General features: G+C 46.4%; 1 protein-coding gene across 1 annotated transcript; it reads left to right on the forward strand.

Annotated features, from left to right (window-relative positions):
* The first annotated feature begins 7200 nt into the window (after positions 1-7200).
* On the forward strand, positions 7201-20609 carry LOC108164918 (hyphally regulated cell wall protein 3). The gene is made up of 7 exons (XM_017300902.2): positions 7201-7754; positions 16422-16786; positions 16857-16990; positions 17058-17943; positions 18005-18289; positions 19465-19698; positions 19803-20609. Exons 2-7 carry the CDS (start codon positions 16454-16456, stop codon positions 20280-20282), a joined length of 2352 nt encoding a protein of 783 aa, XP_017156391.1. The 5' UTR covers positions 7201-7754; positions 16422-16453; the 3' UTR covers positions 20283-20609.
* Positions 20610-21260: the final 651 nt, after the last annotated feature.

A 21260-nucleotide genomic window follows, 5' to 3' on the forward strand; every position in this document is an offset into this window, starting at 1 on the left:
CTGTCATTTATATTCCGCTTGTTCCTTTCATTTGCTGACTGACTGACTCAGTTCTGTCGTACAGAAGAAACCAGTATTTTAATGATATGCCGATCACGAAAGGACATGCCACGGACATGATGTAACCATCATGATTTTTAGCGAAAATCGTGAAGAAATTATGTCCTTTTTACAATGGCAGTTGATTCGCAGGACTTTTCCGATCACGAAAAGACATGCCACGCCCAGATCGGCAGCTGTTTAGTCGAGATATAGCATTTAGAAAAAACCTGTATTTCAAAGATACGCAAATCCATATCTTAGGAAGGCTATATCTTGGACAAATAGGGCCAGATCGGTGAAGGACCTACTCTGTCAGGATCCTAAGAACCCAGTTCGTCGATTGGCATCAAAATCTCGACTTCGAAAATGAGGCCGATTTTTTGAAAATTTAATGATGTAACCATGATGAATTTTAGCGAAAATCGTGAAGAAATTATGTCCTTTTTACAATGGCAGTTGATTCGCAGGACTTTTCCGATCACGAAAAGACATGCCACGCCCAGATCGGCAGCTGTTTAGTCGAGATATAGCATTTAGAAAAAACCTGTATTTCAAAGATACGCAAATCCATATCTTAGGAAGGCTATATCTTGGACAAATAGGGCCAGATCGGTGAAGGACCTACTCTGTCAGGATCCTAAGAACCCAGACCGTCTATTGGCATCAAAATCTCGACTTCGAAAATGAGGCCGATTTTTTGAAAATTTAATGATGTAACCATCATGATTTTTAGCGAAAATCGTGAAGAAATTATGTCCTTTTTACAATGGCAGTTGATTCGCAGGACTTTTCCGATCACGAAAAGACATGCCACGCCCAGATCGGCAGCTGTTTAGTCGAGATATAGCATTTAGAAAAAACCTGTATTTCAAAGATACGCAAATCCATATCTTAGGAAGGCTATATCTTGGACAAATAGGGCCAGATCGGTGAAGGACCTACTCTCTCAGGATCCTAAGAACCCTGACCGTCTATTGGCATCAAAATCTCGACTTCGAAAATGAGGCCGATTTTTTGAAAATTTAATGATGTAACCATCATGATTTTTAGCGAAAATCGTGAAGAAATTATGTCCTTTTTACAATGGCAGTTGATTCGCAGGACTTTTCCGATCACGAAAAGACATGCCACGCCCAGATCGGCAGCTGTTTAGTCGAGATATAGCATTTAGAAAAAACCTGTATTTCAAAGATACGCAAATCCATATCTTAGGAAGGCTATATCTTGGACAAATACGGCCAGATCGGTGAAGGACCTACTCTCTCAGGATCCTAAGAACCCAGACCGTCTATTGGCATCAAAATCTCGACTTCGAAAATGAGGCCGATTTTTTGAAAATTTAATGATGTAACCATCATGATTTTTAGCGAAAATCGTGAAGAAATTATGTCCTTTTTACAATGGCAGTTGATTCGCAGGACTTTTCCGATCACGAAAAGACATGCCACGCCCAGATCGGCAGCTGTTTAGTCGAGATATAGCATTTAGAAAAAACCTGTATTTCAAAGATACGCAAATCCATATCTTAGGAAGGCTATATCTTGGACAAATAGGGCCAGATCGGTGAAGGACCTACTCTCTCAGGATCCTAAGAACCCTGACCGTCTATTGGCATCAAAATCTCGACTTCGAAAATGAGGCCGATTTTTTGAAAATTTAATGATGTAACCATCATGATTTTTAGCGAAAATCGTGAAGAAATTATGTCCTTTTTACAATGGCAGTTGATTCGCAGGACTTTTCCGATCACGAAAAGACATGCCACGCCCAGATCGGCAGCTGTTTAGTCGAGATATAGCATTTAGAAAAAACCTGTATTTCAAAGATACGCAAATCCATATCTTAGGAAGGCCATATCTTGGACAAATAGGGCCAGATCGGTGAAGGACCTACTCTCTCAGGATCCTAAGAACCCTGACCGTCTATTGGCATCAAAATCTCGACTTCGAAAATGAGGCCGATTTTTTGAAAATTTAATGATGTAACCATCATGATTTTTAGCGAAAATCGTGAAGAAATTATGTCCTTTTTACAATGGCAGTTAATTCGCAGGACTTTTCCGATCACGAAAAGACATGCCACGCCCAGATCGGCAGCTGTTTAGTCGAGATATAGCATTTAGAAAAAACCTGTATTTCAAAGAGACGCAAATCCATATCTTAGGAAGGCTATATCTTGGACAAATAGGGCCAGATCGGTGAAGGACCTACTCTGTCAGGATCCTAAGAACCCAGACCGTCTATTGGCATCAAAATCTCGACTTCGAAAATGAGGCCGATTTTTTGAAAATTTAATGATGTAACCATCATGATTTTTAGCGAAAATCGTGAAGAAATTATGTCCTTTTTACAATGGCAGTTGATTCGCAGGACTTTTCCGATCACGAAAAGACATGCCACGCCCAGATCGGCAGCTGTTTAGTCGAGATATAGCATTTAGAAAAAACCTGTATTTCAAAGATACGCAAATCCATATCTTAGGAAGGCTATATCTTGGACAAATAGGGCCAGATCGGTGAAGGACCTACTCTCTCAGGATCCTAAGAACCCTGACCGTCTATTGGCATCAAAATCTCGACTTCGAAAATGAGGCCGATTTTTTGAAAATTTAATGATGTAACCATCATGATTTTTAGCGAAAATCGTGAAGAAATTATGTCCTTTTTACAATGGCAGCTGATTCGCAGGACTTTTCCGATCACGAAAAGACATGCCACGCCCAGATCGGCAGCTGTTTAGTCGAGATATAGCATTTAGAAAAAACCTGTATTTCAAAGATACGCAAATCCATATCTTTGGAAGGCTATATCTTGGACAAATAGGGCCAGATCGGTGAAGGACCTACTCTGTCAGGATCCTAAGAACCCAGACCGTCTATTGGCATCAAAATCTCGACTTCGAAAATGAGGCCGATTTTTTGAAAATTTAATGATGTAACCATCATGATTTTTAGCGAAAATCGTGAAAAAATTGATATCCTTTTCTACAATGGCAGTTGATTTGCAGGACCTTCCCGATCACGAAAAGACATGCCACGCCCAGATCGGCAGCTGTTTTGTCGAGATATAGCATTTAGAAAAAACCTGTATTTCAAAGATACGCAAATCCATATCTTTGGAAGGCTATATCTTGGACAAATAGGGCCAGATCGGTGAAGGACCTACTCTGTCAGGATCCTAAGAACCCAGACCGTCTATTGGCATCAAAATCTCGACTTCGAAAATGAGGCCGATTTTTTGAAAATTTAATGATGTAACCATCATGATTTTTAGCGAAAATCGTGAAAAAATTGATATCCTTTTCTACAACGGCAGTTGATTTTCTTTGGGCTCTCTACTGGGTTTCAGTTTTTGATGTCTTATGTCTTTGGTCATTGTCTATTGTCTGGGGAAATTTAGAGCCTCGTCCGTGGCAAATGTGCGATGAATAAGTGAGAACTTGGCTAATGAGTGGGTGGACAGAGGACGGTGGACAGTATTTGGAATACGAGAGCACGAGTATGGCGAAATTTGAGCTTGATCCTTCGGTAAGGACTCCAACGACCCCAACCATACATATTTAGTTTTATCGGCTATTTGGGGAGCGATCGAGATCCTGTGTTCGGAATAGCATCCTTGATCTAATACAGTCCTTATCAAGGACCAAGGATCAATCTGAATCTTTGATAAGGGCTCCACTAAGTCGGGTACATTTTTTCGACCACAGGAAGCCATCGCACTGATCTGGCCACAAATAGTGGAGAAAACAACAAAACAAAACTGGCTTGTTGTTATTGTTAAATGTTCTACAACAAAAATGTTCTCCAAATATTTATGTTGTTGTCCAACAACAATCCTCAACTTGCGATCAAAATTGCCGATTTTTTCACGTTTTCTTTGGCTATATCTCGACTATTTTTTTCTAAATGCTATATCTCGACTAAACAGCTTCCGATCTGGGCGTGGCATGTCTTTTCTTGATCGGGAAGGTCCTGCAAATCAACTGCCATTGTAGAAAAGGATATCAATTTTTTCACGATTTTCGCTAAAAATAATGATGGTTACATCATTAAATTTTCAAAAAATCGGCCTCATTTTCGAAGTCGAGATTTTGATGCCAATAGACGGTCTGGGTTCTTAGGATCCTGACAGAGTAGGTCCTTCACCGATCTGGCCCTATTTGTCCAAGATATAGCCTTCCAAAGATATGGATTTGCATATCTTTGAAATACAGGTTTTTTCTAAATGCTATATCTCGACAAAACAGCTGCCGATCTGGGCGTGGCATGTCTTTTCGTGATCGGGAAGGTCCTGCAAATCAACTGCCATTGTAGAAAAGGATATCAATTTTTTCACGATTTTCGCTAAAAATCATGATGGTTACATCATTAAATTTTCAAAAAATCGGCCTCATTTTCGAAGTCGAGATTTTGATGCCAATAGACGGTCTGGGTTCTTAGGATCCTGACAGAGTAGGTCCTTCACCGATCTGGCCCTATTTGTCCAAGATATAGCCTTCCAAAGATATGGATTTGCATATCTTTGAAATACAGGTTTTTTCTAAATGCTATATCTCGACAAAACAGCTGCCGATCTGGGCGTGGCATGTCTTTTCGTGATCGGGAAGGTCCTGCAAATCAACTGCCATTGTAGAAAAGGATATCAATTTTTTCACGATTTTCGCTAAAAATCATGATGGTTACATCATTAAATTTTCAAAAAATCGGCCTCATTTTCGAAGTCGAGATTTTGATGCCAATAGACGGTCTGGGTTCTTAGGATCCTGACAGAGTAGGTCCTTCACCGATCTGGCCCTATTTGTCCAAGATATAGCCTTCCAAAGATATGGATTTGCGTATCTTTGAAATACAGGTTTTTTCTAAATGCTATATCTCGACAAAACAGCTGCCGATCTGGGCGTGGCATGTCTTTTCGTGATCGGGAAGGTCCTGCAAATCAACTGCCATTGTAGAAAAGGATATCAATTTTTTCACGATTTTCGCTAAAAATCATGATGGTTACATCATTAAATTTTCAAAAAATCGGCCTCATTTTCGAAGTCGAGATTTTGATGCCAATAGACGGTCTGGGTTCTTAGGATCCTGACAGAGTAGGTCCTTCACCGATCTGGCCCTATTTGTCCAAGATATAGCCTTCCAAAGATATGGATTTGCATATCTTTGAAATACAGGTTTTTTCTAAATGCTATATCTCGACAAAACAGCTGCCGATCTGGGCGTGGCATGTCTTTTCGTGATCGGGAAGGTCCTGCAAATCAACTGCCATTGTAGAAAAGGATATCAATTTTTTCACGATTTTCGCTAAAAATCATGATGGTTACATCATTAAATTTTCAAAAAATCGGCCTCATTTTCGAAGTCGAGATTTTGATGCCAATAGACGGTCTGGGTTCTTAGGATCCTGACAGAGTAGGTCCTTCACCGATCTGGCCCTATTTGTCCAAGATATAGCCTTCCAAAGATATGGATTTGCATATCTTTGAAATACAGGTTTTTTCTAAATGCTATATCTCGACAAAACAGCTGCCGATCTGGGCGTGGCATGTCTTTTCGTGATCGGGAAGGTCCTGCAAATCAACTGCCATTGTAGAAAAGGATATCAATTTTTTCACGATTTTCGCTAAAAATCATGATGGTTACATCATTAAATTTTCAAAAAATCGGCCTCATTTTCGAAGTCGAGATTTTGATGCCAATAGACGGTCTGGGTTCTTAGGATCCTGACAGAGTAGGTCCTTCACCGATCTGGCCCTATTTGTCCAAGATATAGCCTTCCAAAGATATGGATTTGCATATCTTTGAAATACAGGTTTTTTCTAAATGCTATATCTCGACAAAACAGCTGCCGATCTGGGCGTGGCATGTCTTTTCGTGATCGGGAAGGTCCTGCAAATCAACTGCCATTGTAGAAAAGGATATCAATTTTTTCACGATTTTCGCTAAAAATCATGATGGTTACATCATTAAATTTTCAAAAAATCGGCCTCATTTTCGAAGTCGAGATTTTGATGCCAATAGACGGTCTGGGTTCTTAGGATCCTGACAGAGTAGGTCCTTCACCGATCTGGCCCTATTTGTCCAAGATATAGCCTTCCAAAGATATGGATTTGCGTATCTTTGAAATACAGGTTTTTTCTAAACGCTATATCTCGACTAAACAGCTGCCGATCTGGGCGTGGCATGTCTTTTCGTGATCGGAAAAGTCCTGCGAATCGACTGCCTTTGGAAAAAAGGACATCAATTTTTTCACGATTTTTGCAAAAAATCATGATGGTTACATCATTAAATTTTCAAAAAATCGGCCCCATTTTCGAAGTCGAGATTTTGTAGCCAATCGACGGTCTGGGTTCTTAGGATCCTGAGAGAGTAGGTTCTTTGCCGATCAGGCGCCGGTCGGCCTTCATCGAGCGCACACGCGCTCATATGAACCGGAATACCAGGAGGGTGACGTCGCATGAGATCTTCCTGTCCACCGGAGTGGGCGGCCTCCTAAAATGAATAGTATTCTGTTTAAATAAAGGGGGCTTAACGGCTAAGTTCGTACGGTACATTTTGAAAACGAGACAGTGTATTTCGGTATATTTCTAAGGGCCAGACGTTAATAATCCAACGAAAAAATGAGTCGTAATTTTGAATGTGCTACAGAAAACAGTGGATTCTTTAGTAGATAATTTATCTGTTAGTGGGGTTTCTTATGAATCAAATTAAAAACTATCCAATCTTGTAGAAAATTTATTGGATAAAACTATGTGGGCATTGCTGAGAGATTTAGTTAGTCAGCATTATTCAATGGAATATCAAAATGTTTTGATTGATCTATTTCGCTATTTGTTTTTTGTTTGACTTATTTAGCTAAAACCTGTTTTTACGCAAAATGCAATAAAAGCAAGTATTAAGAATACACCAGTTCAATAGAAAATTGATTCATCAATCCTATTAAATAATGTGGGCATGGCTAAATGTTCTATATAGCTAGTAATATTCGTCGGAATATCAAAAACGAGGAATATGTAAAATAGAACTTGAAGTCGTCAGTATATTTACGGTATATTTTGAAAATGAGGCGGTATGTTTCGGTATATTTCTGAGGGTCGGACGGTATATCTTATCGATAAACCGGCGGTTACTAAGCGGCACTTCAAAAACTCGGCTTTGGCTGCGCGGTTCGTTTCGCTGTACACACATTTCGCGGGCTACCGTCTACACATGACGATTCGTAAACAGTAAACATAAAAAATATTGCGCCGGTGTATAGTGTTTTTAAGTGCAATAATAACAGCACACGCACTTTTCTGACTGATATTTTTTTTTTTCTTTGCTGTGCAACTGTTGTTCCGTTTCGTGGAAAGGAAAGGCACATCGAAAGTGTTTCAATTCTTCACTGCACCTGTCCTGTCTGTCGTCTCACCTGAGCGCGCTCGCACTTCAAGCCACAAAAGTGTAAAGTGCATGCGGCAGCAGAAGCCTCTGCGATCTTTTTGTTGTTATTCGCGTCGCTGATTCTGCGATCCCCGCGCCGCAGCACCGTCGCCGCCGCGAATCCAACAACAGATTCTCCGAAGCAAGAATTTGCGCGCTTCTTTGTGATTGTTGCCGCGCTCTAATTGCAAGAGTTTCGCGTGTGTTGCTCTTTGGTTTTTGTTTTGTTTTTGTTTGGCTCTCCTTAACATTAATACTTGTGCTTCTTTTGGACGCCCCACCGCACTGCAAATGAGGTAAATACATATACATTGTATTGTATACATATATGCAAGCCATGGGGATGTTCAATACCCGTGTGTTCTGGCGTGAGTGTGTGTGTGCGAGAGTGTAATGTGACGCTTTATTTTGCCGTTGCTTGGCAGCCTCCTCCTTCCGCCAAACCGTTGGTAGGTATGTGTGTGTGTTTAAGCTGCTTAACGGGCGACACAATTTGTGAGAGAGCCGAGAGAGAGATATTATTAATAAATAATGCGTTAATTGTGCCACGGCCTTCAATTGTTGTGACTCTTATTTCTGCTTTTGTTGTGTCTTGATTTGCTCTAAATATTTGTAAAGTCTAGTTCAAACGAAGAGACCAAGAAGAAAGAAAAGAAAGAGCAGAGGAAAGTTCTGCCTGTATGTGTATTCCTGTCGCTCTTAGGTAAGGATGCGAGTGAAATGCCTGTCACCCTTATCTCCGAGAAACGGACGGTATGCAAAAGTTTTGACTTTTTCTCTTTCTCTCTGCGAAAGAAACGCGGGAGAGTGGCCGTTTCTCTGGCTGTCCCTTATGAGGAAGGACCCCTCCGTTTGGGTTTGCACTGCTTGTCCCTAAAGGAATACGCAGTACGACTCTCTCTATCTCTCACATTTTCTCGTCCTCTGGATATAGCGGGGCATCTCTCTCTGTTTGAGCTCTCATATTAGAAAAATGAGGAAGAAAGTTCCCTGTTGCCGGAAGAAAGTTTTACCGTACTGTCTTTCTGCCATTCTCTGTCCCTGTCTCTCCCACTACCCCCCCATTATGATTGAACATCTGAATGACTGATTGATCATTGCAGCGACACCAATCTCTTATGCAATCCCCGCCAGCAATTGGGCATTCGAGAGGAGGCGAGGGATAGTGAGAGCACCTGGCCGGCCGAAAACGCCTGTGGTGAGGCATGAGGCAGCCAGCAGCCAGCGGCAGGGGCAGCGGCAGTGGCGGCGGCAACGGAGACTTTCAAATGACTGAAGCCTGAGTTGTGGGCCAATCGGTTAATTGCATTTCCTGGCCAAAGCACAAGCCCCGTCATCCCCATCATCGTAATCATCATCATCGTTGTGGTTCCCATCATGATGAGGCGTTAATTGTGGTTTAATTACCCGGACAGTTGCCTGCGGAATGGCCTAACAGCCGCAACCGCAGCCGCAGCCGCAGTTGCAGTTGCAGTTGCAGTTTTGGTTGCAAATTGCAAAATGCAAAATGGAAAATGCCAATTCAAGTTGCGCGTATCTCATATATACACAAAATTGAAATTATAATGCAGAAAACTGAGGCTGCCTGCCGCCTGCGGCTCACACACACAGGCAGTGCCACTGCCACAGAGCCAGAGCCAGGCTCCTTTTGTAACCCAAGCCATCGAGGACGGGCTCCAGCTCTTGGCCTGGGCAACCAGTTCGCCTCGCCGCCCAGTTAGCCTCAAATGGCATTTCTGCCAGGCGGACGGACAGACGGACGGACGGACAGACAGACAGACAGACAGACAGACAGACAGGCAGGCGGCGGCGGCGACTCTCGGACTGGTTGGATTTTCTTGGCTGCTTGTCTGGCATTTGTAGGATAAGCCAAGCCGCCTTTCCAGTCAGCCTTCCTGCCTTCCTGGCCCCCTCCGCCCAATAAACAAACGACTGCTGGCTAAGCGGCGGCGGTTGCTGCTGTTGCTGCTGTTGCTGATGTTAATTTTTATAATCGGTATTTGTAGACCATTTTGGAGGGCCCAGAAGAACCCCCTAGATCCCCAAGCAGATCCAGTTACCGAGCTTACCAGTTTTCCCAGTGCTACACAGTTGTGGCTCTTGGATTTTGGTATTATATGTTGTGTTGTCTAACGATCTACTAACTTTCTTAGCAATAAAAAAGAAGATGTCTTTGCAGGAGAGAAAAATGGCCTGGACAACTTTCGCTGCAGCAGAAGTCGGCCTGGCCTGCCTTCCGCAGCATCTGAGGCTCTCCTCTGTCGAAATGATGATCTGCAGATGGTCTGCAGCCAGCAGCCAGCAGCCACCAGCCAGCAGCCGCGCCCTGCCAATCCAGTTTCTGGTGCAGCTTCAACGCCAACTTCCACTCCCCCGCCTGCTGCAAGACTCTTGGCAGCTGGGCCTCCTCCATGTGGCAGCTGCTGCTGCTGCTGCTGCGCGTGGGCCCAACAGAGGAGGCACTACTTCAATTAAAACAACTGCCAACTGCCAACTGCCACTGCCACAAAAATGAAACCGAAACAGAAACTGAAACAGCAACAGCCACAGCGACAGCGACGAACGAAACATCAATTTATGCAAAACAATTCAATTTTTGCGACGCCATTCAGCGGTCATTTACCTGTGCATTAGGGCCAACCGAAACGTACTTGAAAGCCAGTGTTTCGTGTCACGCCTCGAAAGCAAAAGCCAAAGCAAAGCGACAGCCGTGTTGCTGCAACGTTTCACACGCTGCAAGAGTGGGTGGGTGGGTAGCAGCAGCTGCAACGTCGTCTGCCACAGCAGGTGTGTGGGAATCTTGGCCAAAATAGCAAAAGTTCAATAGCAGCCACACAGTCAGCCAACAGTTGATTGAAGAGGCGATTGTTGCTGCCACAAGGCAGCTGGGGGCGCTGCTGGCGCCTGTGGCAGAGCCAATTTCCATCTGACGCAATACGGCATAGAGTGTCTCTTTGGGCACATCTGCCGCTCATCTGGCACGCAATCACAGAAAAAAAGCTCTGAATGATTCGAGGCGAAAAATGTAAATTGTTTTCAGTGGATGATGATTACCCGCAAGAGCTGTTGCCACATGCCACACACACATTTGGGGCTTTTAATAGTAAATGGAGATCTGAAGATGGATATGGGCCTACCATCCAAGGGCCAGGCATTGCATAAGGCCAGCCATTGCCGCTATCCTAATTGGCTGAAGGTGAAAGCCAAGGAGCCATACCCAGAGGTAGAGGTAGAGGTAGAGACAATCCTTGGCGCATTGTTAATGTTCTGCAATTAAAATGAGGCAGAGGCAGAGTAAAAGTTTGTGCCCCCAGCTTTCTCCCAGACGAAGGAGCCCCGTTGTTGCAGCTGCCACACAGAGGGGACGCTTCCTTGCACACGACAACAGCAACAGCAACAGCAACAGCAGCGGCAACACCAACAGCAGAGGCAACCTCTTTGGTATTTATGGAGTCGACTGGCTGCTGGCATCACGATTATGGCCATGGCTGGGCTCTGGCTATGGCGCATCCTCCTCCTGTCTTCTGTCTTCTGTGTGCTTTCTGTTGTCTGCTGTCTTCTGTTTGGTGGCATAACCCACGTTTGACATTGCCTGCAAATTTGGCGATAAGCAACACACACACACGAAAGAGGAGTTTCACCAGAAAAATGCCTTCCTGGGGACACACGAGGCAGCGCCAGAGCCAGATGGATTTGGGTATGGAATGGGGCACTTAGATTATCGACAATTTGTCACGTTGTCAGTCGTGCGTTTGCCTGATTGCAGCCAGGCAGCCTGGCTGCCAGGCACCATCATCGGCGGAAGTAAAAGCATTGAAAGAGGCACACAGGTGCACCACAGCCAAAGACTGAGCCTCTGAGGATCTCCAATGCGATAGATGCGCATTCACGTGTCTGGTGTCTGGTGTCTGGACAGAAAAATTCAACAGAAATTTCTCTTTTATTTATTGTAATTTCATTTGGCAGCCAGCCAAGCCGAACCGAACCGAACCCCCTGCAAATATGGAAATTATTTGTGTTTGAAAATCATCTCAAGGGAAAATACGTACAAGAAATACGTGCAAATATTCGCCATTGCTCTGCTTCAGACACGTGAGCAATTAAAACGTGATTAATGATAAACCCACTCACTACCATCCCCCCACACCCCCCTTCACCCCCTAATAATGGAGACGACACCCAGACTCAGAGGCACTCCAGCAGCAATCGTTAAAGCAGATCAACAAAAGACTTGGGCAGCAAACGCGATGATGATGGAATGCTTTTCGACATTCGACGGTCGACATGGGGGACAAGGGGCCCCCTCTGCGCCTTGGCATCTCTGAACCTTGCCTGAGGCTTGGCTCTTGCTCCCATTTCGCATTTCGGCCTGAGAGGAGTCTCACGTGGCAGCGTTTTCATATTGATTGTTTGCTACAGAATCGATGCACAGCTCCGGCCCAGCTTCAATCCTTTCCTACACTCAAAAAGAAAGCTGCGATCTGCAACGATCTTATTCGGCATTCGGTATACTAGAAGCCCAATCGTAACAGGTAAATACCTGTAATTCAATGACATTGCAGACCCACTTATCCCACATCCGTCTGCAATTTATCAGCGTGAGATTGATGGCAATTATCGGAGCAAGTCCGAACAGAGGAGCCTGCATGCTGCATGCTGCCTTTGGATTGACTCCACCTTAAATCCCCCCCATCGAGGCATTGCTGAAAGACCTGAGCAGCTACTTGAAGGTATCCGTTTATCGATCAGGCAGGCGGAATGCCGTCCCGCCATTCCGTTTCGGTTGCTGGTGCTGTTGCTGTCGTTTCAACACTTAATAACAATAGAAAGAGAGCCGCAGATATAATAATTATAATGATAATCCGTTTCTGTGGCCGCAACAAATTATTTGGCAGTTACAATTAAGTTTCAACAAACAACTGCAGCTACAACACAGCTACAGCTACAGTCATAGCATTTTCTGCCCCCAAACGAAAGTTCGACTCTTTGACGGCCTTTCACCTGCGCGCGGCATCGTCCAACTGCTCCACCCGGCCACTTGACCCCTCCCTGCCCCGCTACAATTAGTTCTAATGAGTTGTTGCTGCTTGCTTCTTGCTGTGGCATCTACATACACTTCCTGTCACGCCTCTGCGGCACTTTGTTGACACTTTCCGTACGGTTTCCGTTTGGCAATTGCTCAGCTCTCAGCTCTCGGCTTTCGGCTTTCGGGTTGAAATTTAATTGAAAAAGTGCTGAGGCAGGCACCAGAAAATACCCAAGCTGCTTTGACCATTGGCTGCTGATTATTACTTTTATTTCCATGCACAATTTTTATGCTCAACATTTCCCCAGAAGAGCCCGCAAGAAGTGTCTCGCTAGGGAAAACCAAACAACAAAAAAAGAAAGGCGGTTTCGGACTCGTGGCCGCAGCTTTAAATACTTTTTTTGGTGCAAGATATTTAAAGATTGTTTTCCCGAATTAGAGATAGTATCGTTCAAGCGTGAATGTCAGTCCAAAACAGCTGATTTTCTTTATTCAAGCAGTTCAATATATGTAACACTACAAATTTAAAGACATCTACTAGTTGTATTTCCTTCAATAATATTGCAATTTTTTCGGTTTGTCAGGCTTTTGTGTAATTTGATGGTCTTTTGTTTTCTTAAATTGTATTGGCTAATGGTCTTCATTCATGGGACATTTTTAGAGCGAATCCACGTCATTCAAAGAACATTGGTGATCCAACCTGCTCCTAGTGCTCCTTTGCTCCGAGAAGCGAACTCCCAAATACATTGATGTTCGACTCTAAACTCGACTCTAAAACCAGAAACAAAATACATGTCGTTTGCGCGACTCGAGTAAGGGCATACAGGGATCCATTCTCTTTAGAAGTGCACAAGAATTCTTGTGCAAACCGACACTCAAATCCACAATACCCTCAATTGAATCGAGGGTATCCCCAACATTGTTTCTTGTTTGATTTCATGTTTTGCGTCTCATCTGCCTAAGCAGCAGAAATGTAGCAATTATTTGAGGAGTGTTGCTTCTGTCTTGTCTGCTGCTGGACATGGACATGACTTTCTCTGTGTAAGTTTTTTGATAATTCGAGATGTTGTCTCGGTCTCGGTCCAGCATCGCAGTTCCAGTTCCAGTTCATGTGAGTGTTTTCTTTTGCTGGAAGCTCACGTAGCATTACAATGTTGTTCGTTCTCTCTCTGCCACGCCCTCTCCGGGCATTACGAGCACTGCGTGACAAGAGCGTTAAGTGTTTTCCCATTGCCCCATTCAGATCCGACATTCGTTGGACTCGCATTACCAACGATTCTCTTTAAATTGATAATCACGCTCCTCCACTGTACGTACATATATACATATGTACTGTACTGTACATTCTGTGCTGGTCTTGTACGGTCTTTGTTTCATTTTCATTTCTTTTGATTGCAAAGAGTTTCACCTAAGAAGAACTGGGTCTCTGTCTGTCGATCGTGTCCGCTGTCTCTCCGGCTGACAGCGGGGAAAGCTGAAGAGTTCCGAAATCTGTTCAGATATCAACACACCTGGGATCTACCTCGATTTTGAATGGTATATGCTATAAATTGATGAAATTGTGTCAGTGGAATACAATTTCCTTCTTTGAAAACTCTTACTCCACTACAGGCGATTGCTGATCGAACGATTGAATTGAATAACATACTCCATTCGCAGCCAACAATTATGTTCGATCACTTATCAATCAATTGAACTGTTGCCACTGATTAACTGAAGCAATTAGCCAACTCGAACTAAGTGCCAATCTGCCAGTCGCTAGAGACAGCCACAGGAACTACCTTTTGAATCGCCTCATGTCACATCTATTAAAAGAGCCATTATCCATTACAGTTGCATCACTACTCGTATTTTACTAAACATTTGCTCTGTTACAAGCGCGTCATGCATCAAATATTGTGGCACATTGGGCGTAGATGGAGGGCTTCAAAGAGAATCTTGCGTGGGATCTTGATCTGGCTTGATGCTGTTGCAAGTCTGTGTTGTCGTTCTCTTGAGTTCTCTGAGAGTTCTCTTCCCCAACGTATGGGAAGACTGACAACAGATTAAAGCTCTCGCCGCTCACGATCAGGCGGCTAGGGGCATAAGCTTTAGCAGAGCCCTCGATCGAGACGAGAGGCGATCCTGCTTCGATTGGATCGACTGAAACCATCTAAATACATGAAATACTAGATTAATAAATTATTGTCTGCACCACGAGTGTATTTTCATTCCGAATCGGAGGTTTCATCATTAGGCCTGTGTGTGCCGGCAATTATAAACGTTTTGATTCGAGTAATTGGGCGCCCGAGAGCGGAGTTACGTCAGTGAGCGAGCGAGGGTAACTGTGGCATGTGGCAACATCGGGCCAAACACCTTTCCCCCCCCCCCCCCCCCCCCCCCCCATATCGTTAGTGGGTTGAACTTTAGCTCTTGAATGGCCCATGGATCACTCAGTACATAAGTGATTTATATGGCCAACAAAAATATGCTTCGAGCAGATCGGAGAGGGATTTTCTGGACTGGCAAGGGGAGGAGCGGGGGAGCCAGCACTGGAAGTGCAATTTCAATAATAAATTTCTATAATTTTCTCGTTTCGTTTCCTTTCGTTTGGCTCGATGCCGGCGTCGCTGCAAGTGAAGCGTAGAATTACGTGAAAAAGTGAAATTATGCGACGACACGACACGACGCTGGTGAATGTGATCTCGGAGCTGTGGAAGTGGCAGCCAGAGCCCCAGCGCTGGAATGGAGTGGCAGTGGCGCGTGAAAGCAGTCGAAACCACCACACCAGCAGCCGCACCACCACCACCACTACTGCCACTGCCACCAGCACCAGCACCACCACCAGCACCACCACCAGCACCATCATCATCATCGTTGTCGATGCGTGTGACCCAATTTTCGGGGGGGAATTTCGATTGCAAGTTCAAGTTTTGCTCACTTTGCATTCGGCTCTCCTCCATTCTGCGGCTCTGCCCTATCCCCTCTATTCTCCTTCTCTGCTTCACTTCTGGCATCACTTCTCAGGCGTTGCACGTCGCCAATCGGGGAGGGGGAAAGAGGTGGAAGAAGAAGGGAGAGCCACAGCCACAGCCACTCCCCTTTCCAATCACTTTCTTTAGCTTTCGCATGGAACACGCCAAAACGTTTCAATCGGAAATGGAAGTGCTTTCCAAGTGCGTAACCGATTGGTAACCCGTTATCGATTGATGTTACGATAAATGCAGATAATATATTTATTGAAAATAATATGAATCGATCAAAAATCTATACAAAACCCATACATATTGCAATGATACGATGTTCCTTGATTGATCTGCTATGGGGAAAATATCCCAAGAGTACAGAAGAGTAATGCTTTGACACCAGGAAAATAGAATAGAACCAATAAAAGCCGGTCTTTAATGTCACCACGATACACAACAGAACTGTTTTTCCTCCATCTTGGAAGCCCATTCCATGGACTCCACCGAGAAGAGTGTTAGATCAGGGATACAGATATCCATTCACAGTCCGTTCAACAAAAGTAATTGAAATGTTGTACAGTCGATTGATCACTGAGTTTTGAGAGATGACACGATCCTTCTCCAAAGCGTACTACTCGGTTATAGGGAAGCTCATGGCGTGAGAATGCGATGCGTGGGCTTGCTAAGCCCTTGATCATGCAGATGGAGCGCCGAGGGACCTTTGAGCTTTGGTCACAGCGTTTTCGAGGACTATTTAAGGGAGAAAAGAAAAGAAATACTCTAACCACACACAACACTTAGGTGTTGGACACCATTAGTCCAGATCAGGTCTTATGTTCAGCAAATAAAGCGATTGCTCTCTGAAATCGACCCTGTGCTACTCGAAAATGAAATGGTCTGATAGCTTAGCCGCTTCTACAAGTACCTGTCCGCCCTTTGAACCGTTCGGACGAACCTAAAGCCCCCCCGGGTCTTTGTTCTCTTCCCTGCAGCAGCCTGCCCTGAACCGGAACTGTCGACAGTGATGACGATGACAGCAACTTCGGCCTCGATATCGACATCGGCCTCGGCATCGACGGACTGCAGCAGCAGCATGCAGGGCTCCACAACCAGTTCGGCGTCCAGCGATGTGATGACCCTGACCACGACGGCCGCCTCCTCGTGGTGCGCCATCCCGACGAGCTCCAGGCTGCGGGTGCTGCGGCTGGTGCGTCCGCATCAGCGCCGCCTCCTGGCTGGTGGCCCGGAGCGTGCCAGCACGTACGGCTTTGCGGTGCGTGGCGGCCGGGAGCACGGCACCGGGTTCTTTGTCTCCCATGTGGAGCACGGCGGCGAGGCGCAGCTAAAGGGATTGCGGGTAAGTGAGGGGTGACTTTTCCGGCAGCTCTTCTGTGTTTCACGGTTCTCTTTCGCGGTTCCCCCTGCAGATTGGTGACCAGATCTTGCGGATCAATGGCTTTCGGCTGGACGATGCCGTGCACAAGGAGTTCATCCAGCTGGTGGGCAGCCAGGATCGGGTCACGCTCAAAGTGCGGGGCGTCGGAATGCTGCCAGTCAGGGAGTAAGTCAAAAATTATCCCAAATCTCTAAGGATTAATCCCTAACCGATCTAACCCATCCCCGAATAGCCAGCCCGAGGAGCGTCTGTCGTGGAGCGTGGTGAAGCTGCCCAGCGTCAGTGGTACGCCCTCGGAGAGCTCCTTCAAGACGGACCGAAGGAGCGCCAGCCGCGACATAAGCGTGGTGCTGCATGTGGCGCCGCGCACCAAACTGGGCCTGGGCATCTGCAAGGGGCCGGAGTGGAAGCCGGGCATCTTTGTGCAGTTCACCAAGGAGCGGAGTGTGGCGCGAGAGGCCGGCCTGAGGCCCGGCGACCAGATCCTCAGCGTGAACAGCATCGACTTCTCCGACGTGCTCTTCAGCGAGGCGGTGGCCGTGATGAAGAGCTCCAGCAAGCTGGATATGGTGGTGCGCACCGCCGCCGGCTGTGACCTCTTTCCGGGCGAATCGAGCGGATACAACAGCTCCGCCAGCTCAGTGACCGGGGATCAGAGTCCCTGCTGGGCCGATGCCAAGTCCAAGCGGCTAACGGCTGTGCGTGAGGAGGCGGTTCCTGGCGGTGGCTCAGGTTCCTGGTCGCTGGCTCAAGTCCAGGGCAAGCAGCTGAACAAGACAATCATCAAGCTGTCCGAGAATGGCACCTCCATCAACAATACGTTCATAGCCAGCCACTCTAGTTCCAGTTCCAGTTCGGCAACGGACAAGGTACAGTCCCGCACAGTACCACCACACAACAGCAGCACCACCATGAAACGTAGTAGTCACCTGAGGACACCAGCAGCAGCTGGAGCTGCAGTTGCAGTTGCAGCTGCAGCTGGAGGAGGATGTGCACCTATTCCACCCCCGCCGAAAGCAGGAATGAGCGAAGGTGGCGGACCAGGCGCCAGCGAAGGGGGTGCTGGGGGTAGCAGCCTCTCCAGTGCCATAACCGAGGAGCTCAAGAAGCGCAAAGAGGTGAGCGATGTCCCCATCAGGTAGGCGATTGCCAGGCCACTAATTCCAGAAACTATTCCAGAAGCAGCAGCAGCAACGCAACAATCGAGAAGTAAATGGAAGTGCAGATCGTCATCAGATCGGTCACAATGACAGCAGCCACCGCAGCAGCAACAGCAACAGCTGTATTGGCAGCCATGCGGTTGCCCAAGTGTCGCACAGACAGCGGGGCAATGCAGGAGGAGGTGGAGCAGCAGCAGCAGGTGGAACAGCGAATGGAGGCGATCAGCACACAGCGCTGATGGATGAATTCAAGCGAGCGCACCAGCGCATGTTCAGGAACGGGTTCCATGAGAGCGAGCACAAGGTGAGCCAGCCAGCAGCATCATCATCATCATTATCATCATCATCACCAGCTACTTGTAAAGGTCAAGCGAGCCTCTTGGGCTGCACTGCACTTGTTGTTGGCCAGTTGAGCCCCCTGGCCCCCTCCCCCAGCCATTGTATGTAGTATTGTTGTAGATGTTACCTAATCAAACTGTTGGCCAATTGTTGTTTGGTGGAGAGCGGAGACGCGAGACGCAGCATGCCTCGAAGGGCTATCAACGCTTCGATTGTGGAGTGGCGTTCCCCATTCCATCGTGGCCAAGTGGAGCGCAGATAGCACTAAAACCAGAGGAGGGGGGGAGCTGAACGTCTCTGTGGGGATCTCTGTCGGACTGATTGTTCGATCAAGTGCCGAATATGCCAATTATGCCGATTATGCCGATTAATTATGCTTTCAAGTAGTGTAGTGCAGGGAGCAGCTTTCGCAGTAGTCGATCGATGAGTGGTCGATCGACTCATAGAAATTGAGCAATAGATACACCCCCGATGACAGTTGAATTGTTACCGATGTTACCGACACTCTTTAACGCCCAAAACAAAAAATCAATCTCAACGGTCACCGTGGCACACGGGCATGACTCACGCCGCGCGGGGAGGGGCACGTAGCAAAATGTTGACAGAAGGAACCAAAACAAAAGGCAGGCAAACAAATGGCCCAAAAGCAAATAGAGGCGGGTACCGAGAGAGAGTGTGCAGAGCAGAGTTCGGGGACGGGGCGGGGGAGTGGCGCGGGGCAATGATTGTGATTCTGATTGTGAGTACTTCTCCTCAATGGTTTTATCTAATCGGGGGGCGCCGACGCGATGAGCGAACTGCGTCGCCAAAGAGCGCCCAGAGTCAGAGCCAGGTCGGGAGGCATCGGACAGCGGGCGCCCAGTCTTGCTGCCAGCTAGCAGCCGAACAGATTGATTGTGGCCCAAAGAGAAATGAGTAGTCTGCTACGTGTGAAGAACGGAGCGGGGCAAGCGGAGGGCAGCAATATGCCAACCATGCGACCCGTGACCATCGGTCGACCTCTGGTAACCATGTCCACCTATCAGGTACCTTTTGTGCTCCTGCTGATGATGATGATCCCAGCCTGTGGCTGGGGGAGAGAGTTCCGCTCACCCACCATCTAATGGAATTTGCTAATGCTTTTACTCTCGCTCTTTGCAGGAGCGCGGGGAGACACTGAAGCGCACCTCGATAATGCCAGACGATAGCTGCTATCGGAACATTACCACCAGCAACAGCAACAGCAACAGCAATGGCAACAGCAATGGCAACAGCAATGGCAATGGCAACATCAACAGCCGCACACCACCACAGAATTCCAGTCAGAGTAGTGCCAGTGCTACGAACACGAATGGTGGAGCGGCCAGCAATGGGACGCCGGAACTTCCGCCACCGGTAAGCCATATTGACCGAGGTCTCCAGCCTAGCCTCAGCTCTCAGCCCTGTGCTGGCTTCCATTCCTCATCCGTTGCTAAAAGCCCGCTCTCTGTCCCTTGCAGCCGCCGCAATTTGCCAATCCACAGCCTAGACCACAAATGCTGAGGCTAAGCAATGAAAATGGAAACGGTGTTGGAAACGGAGCTGCAAACGGAAATGGCTTGGTATCCAAAATCAAACAGCCCATGTCACCGATGCGCAGTGCTAGCATCAGTGTGGGCGGCTTTCGACCGCCGGCCACACCACAGCCCGACTACGATGCCGTCCAGCTGCGCAGCAACCATGGTACCATATCATCCCCAACAGAAACATCCCCAGCAACAGCAGCAGCATCAATGCAGCAGCAGCGACGAACCCTGCGTCTGGGCACTGTTACCATCGGGGAGTACGGCGAGCAGCGAACCAAGCGGGAGACACTGAGGAAGGTGAACGGCGGCAACGCGACCACGCTCAGCTCCAATGGGATACTGAAGAACGGTTCGAATCGGAGCAGCGCCAGCTTCAGTCAGCACGGGGAGAAGACCATCAAGTTTGGCAACTGATTCGCAGTACGCAGATCCGCGGCATCGCAGCGTAATTCCATCAATAATTTGTGCAATATGCTCGACGTGGGTTGGGCGGAGACGAATTCGAGGAGAGTACAAAATTGGACATGCAGAGCATTCCCATATGCACTTATACCCATATAACATGTCTTTTTTTTATAATAATAATAGGAGTTTTTTTATGCGATTTGTTGAGCTTTCGAAACGGAAAAGATGTACGATTAGTTTTTATTATTTAATGTACTCTGTAAATAAATATTCCACATACGCGTGTGTGCGAAACGAAGGCTTCCAATAAAACTGAACGCATACATTGATATAGTAGATAATAGATACTCTATAGACGTATTCGTTTAAATAAATGTGCTCAGATGTATATATATAGACAATGGCAGCACACATCCCACAACTGATAAGGGCACTGAAAAATGCCTCAACGCTTGCGTCAGACACCAGCAAATCCCAATTACATTTCGAGCCATAAAGATATCGGTCCGTGTACTGTCTACTGTACTGTCAATTGGTATCCCGACAATTGGTTGCTTGATATATCGATTTATGAGACATAAATCTTGGCCTCTGCAGTGGGAAACCCTAATTAGACAGGCCAGCACTGACACACCAAAATGTCTGGTAACTCTTGGCGTGGGAAAAGGGTCAAGGCATACTCTTTCGACTACACAATATCTACATGGGTTTCTATGGGAAAATCATGCGAAATGCCTTCATGTACCTTCAATTGCAGTTTTCAGTGCCGCAAGAACATCTTGGACAATTGGTAATGGATCCAAGTACAAGGTTCACTGGGTTCCCTTTACAGAAAATTATCGTATTTGCACCTATTGTTTCTATGGTCACTATATGATATAGTGATCTCATTGAAGGCAACTCCTTATGTCTGGTTTACCTTTATAAACAACGTACATGCCCAAGTACTTGCAAGTTGTTGACCGATCATTTAATCTGTGAACTTGG

Source organism: Drosophila miranda, chromosome XL, assembly GCF_003369915.1.
Source record: "Drosophila miranda strain MSH22 chromosome XL, D.miranda_PacBio2.1, whole genome shotgun sequence".
NCBI lineage: Eukaryota > Metazoa > Arthropoda > Insecta > Diptera > Drosophilidae > Drosophila > Drosophila miranda.

Excerpts from the sequence above, each read along its gene's own strand:
- LOC108164918 (XM_017300902.2), top strand. The coding sequence starts at position 16,454 with ATGACGATGACAGCAACTTCGGCCTCGATATCGACATCGGCCTCGGCA. Across the intron at positions 16,991-17,057 it reads GGAATGCTGCCAGTCAGGGA|CCAGCCCGAGGAGCGTCTGT; the intron begins GTAAGTCAAAAA and ends ATCCCCGAATAG. Across the intron at positions 18,290-19,464 it reads TCCATGAGAGCGAGCACAAG|GAGCGCGGGGAGACACTGAA; the intron begins GTGAGCCAGCCA and ends CGCTCTTTGCAG.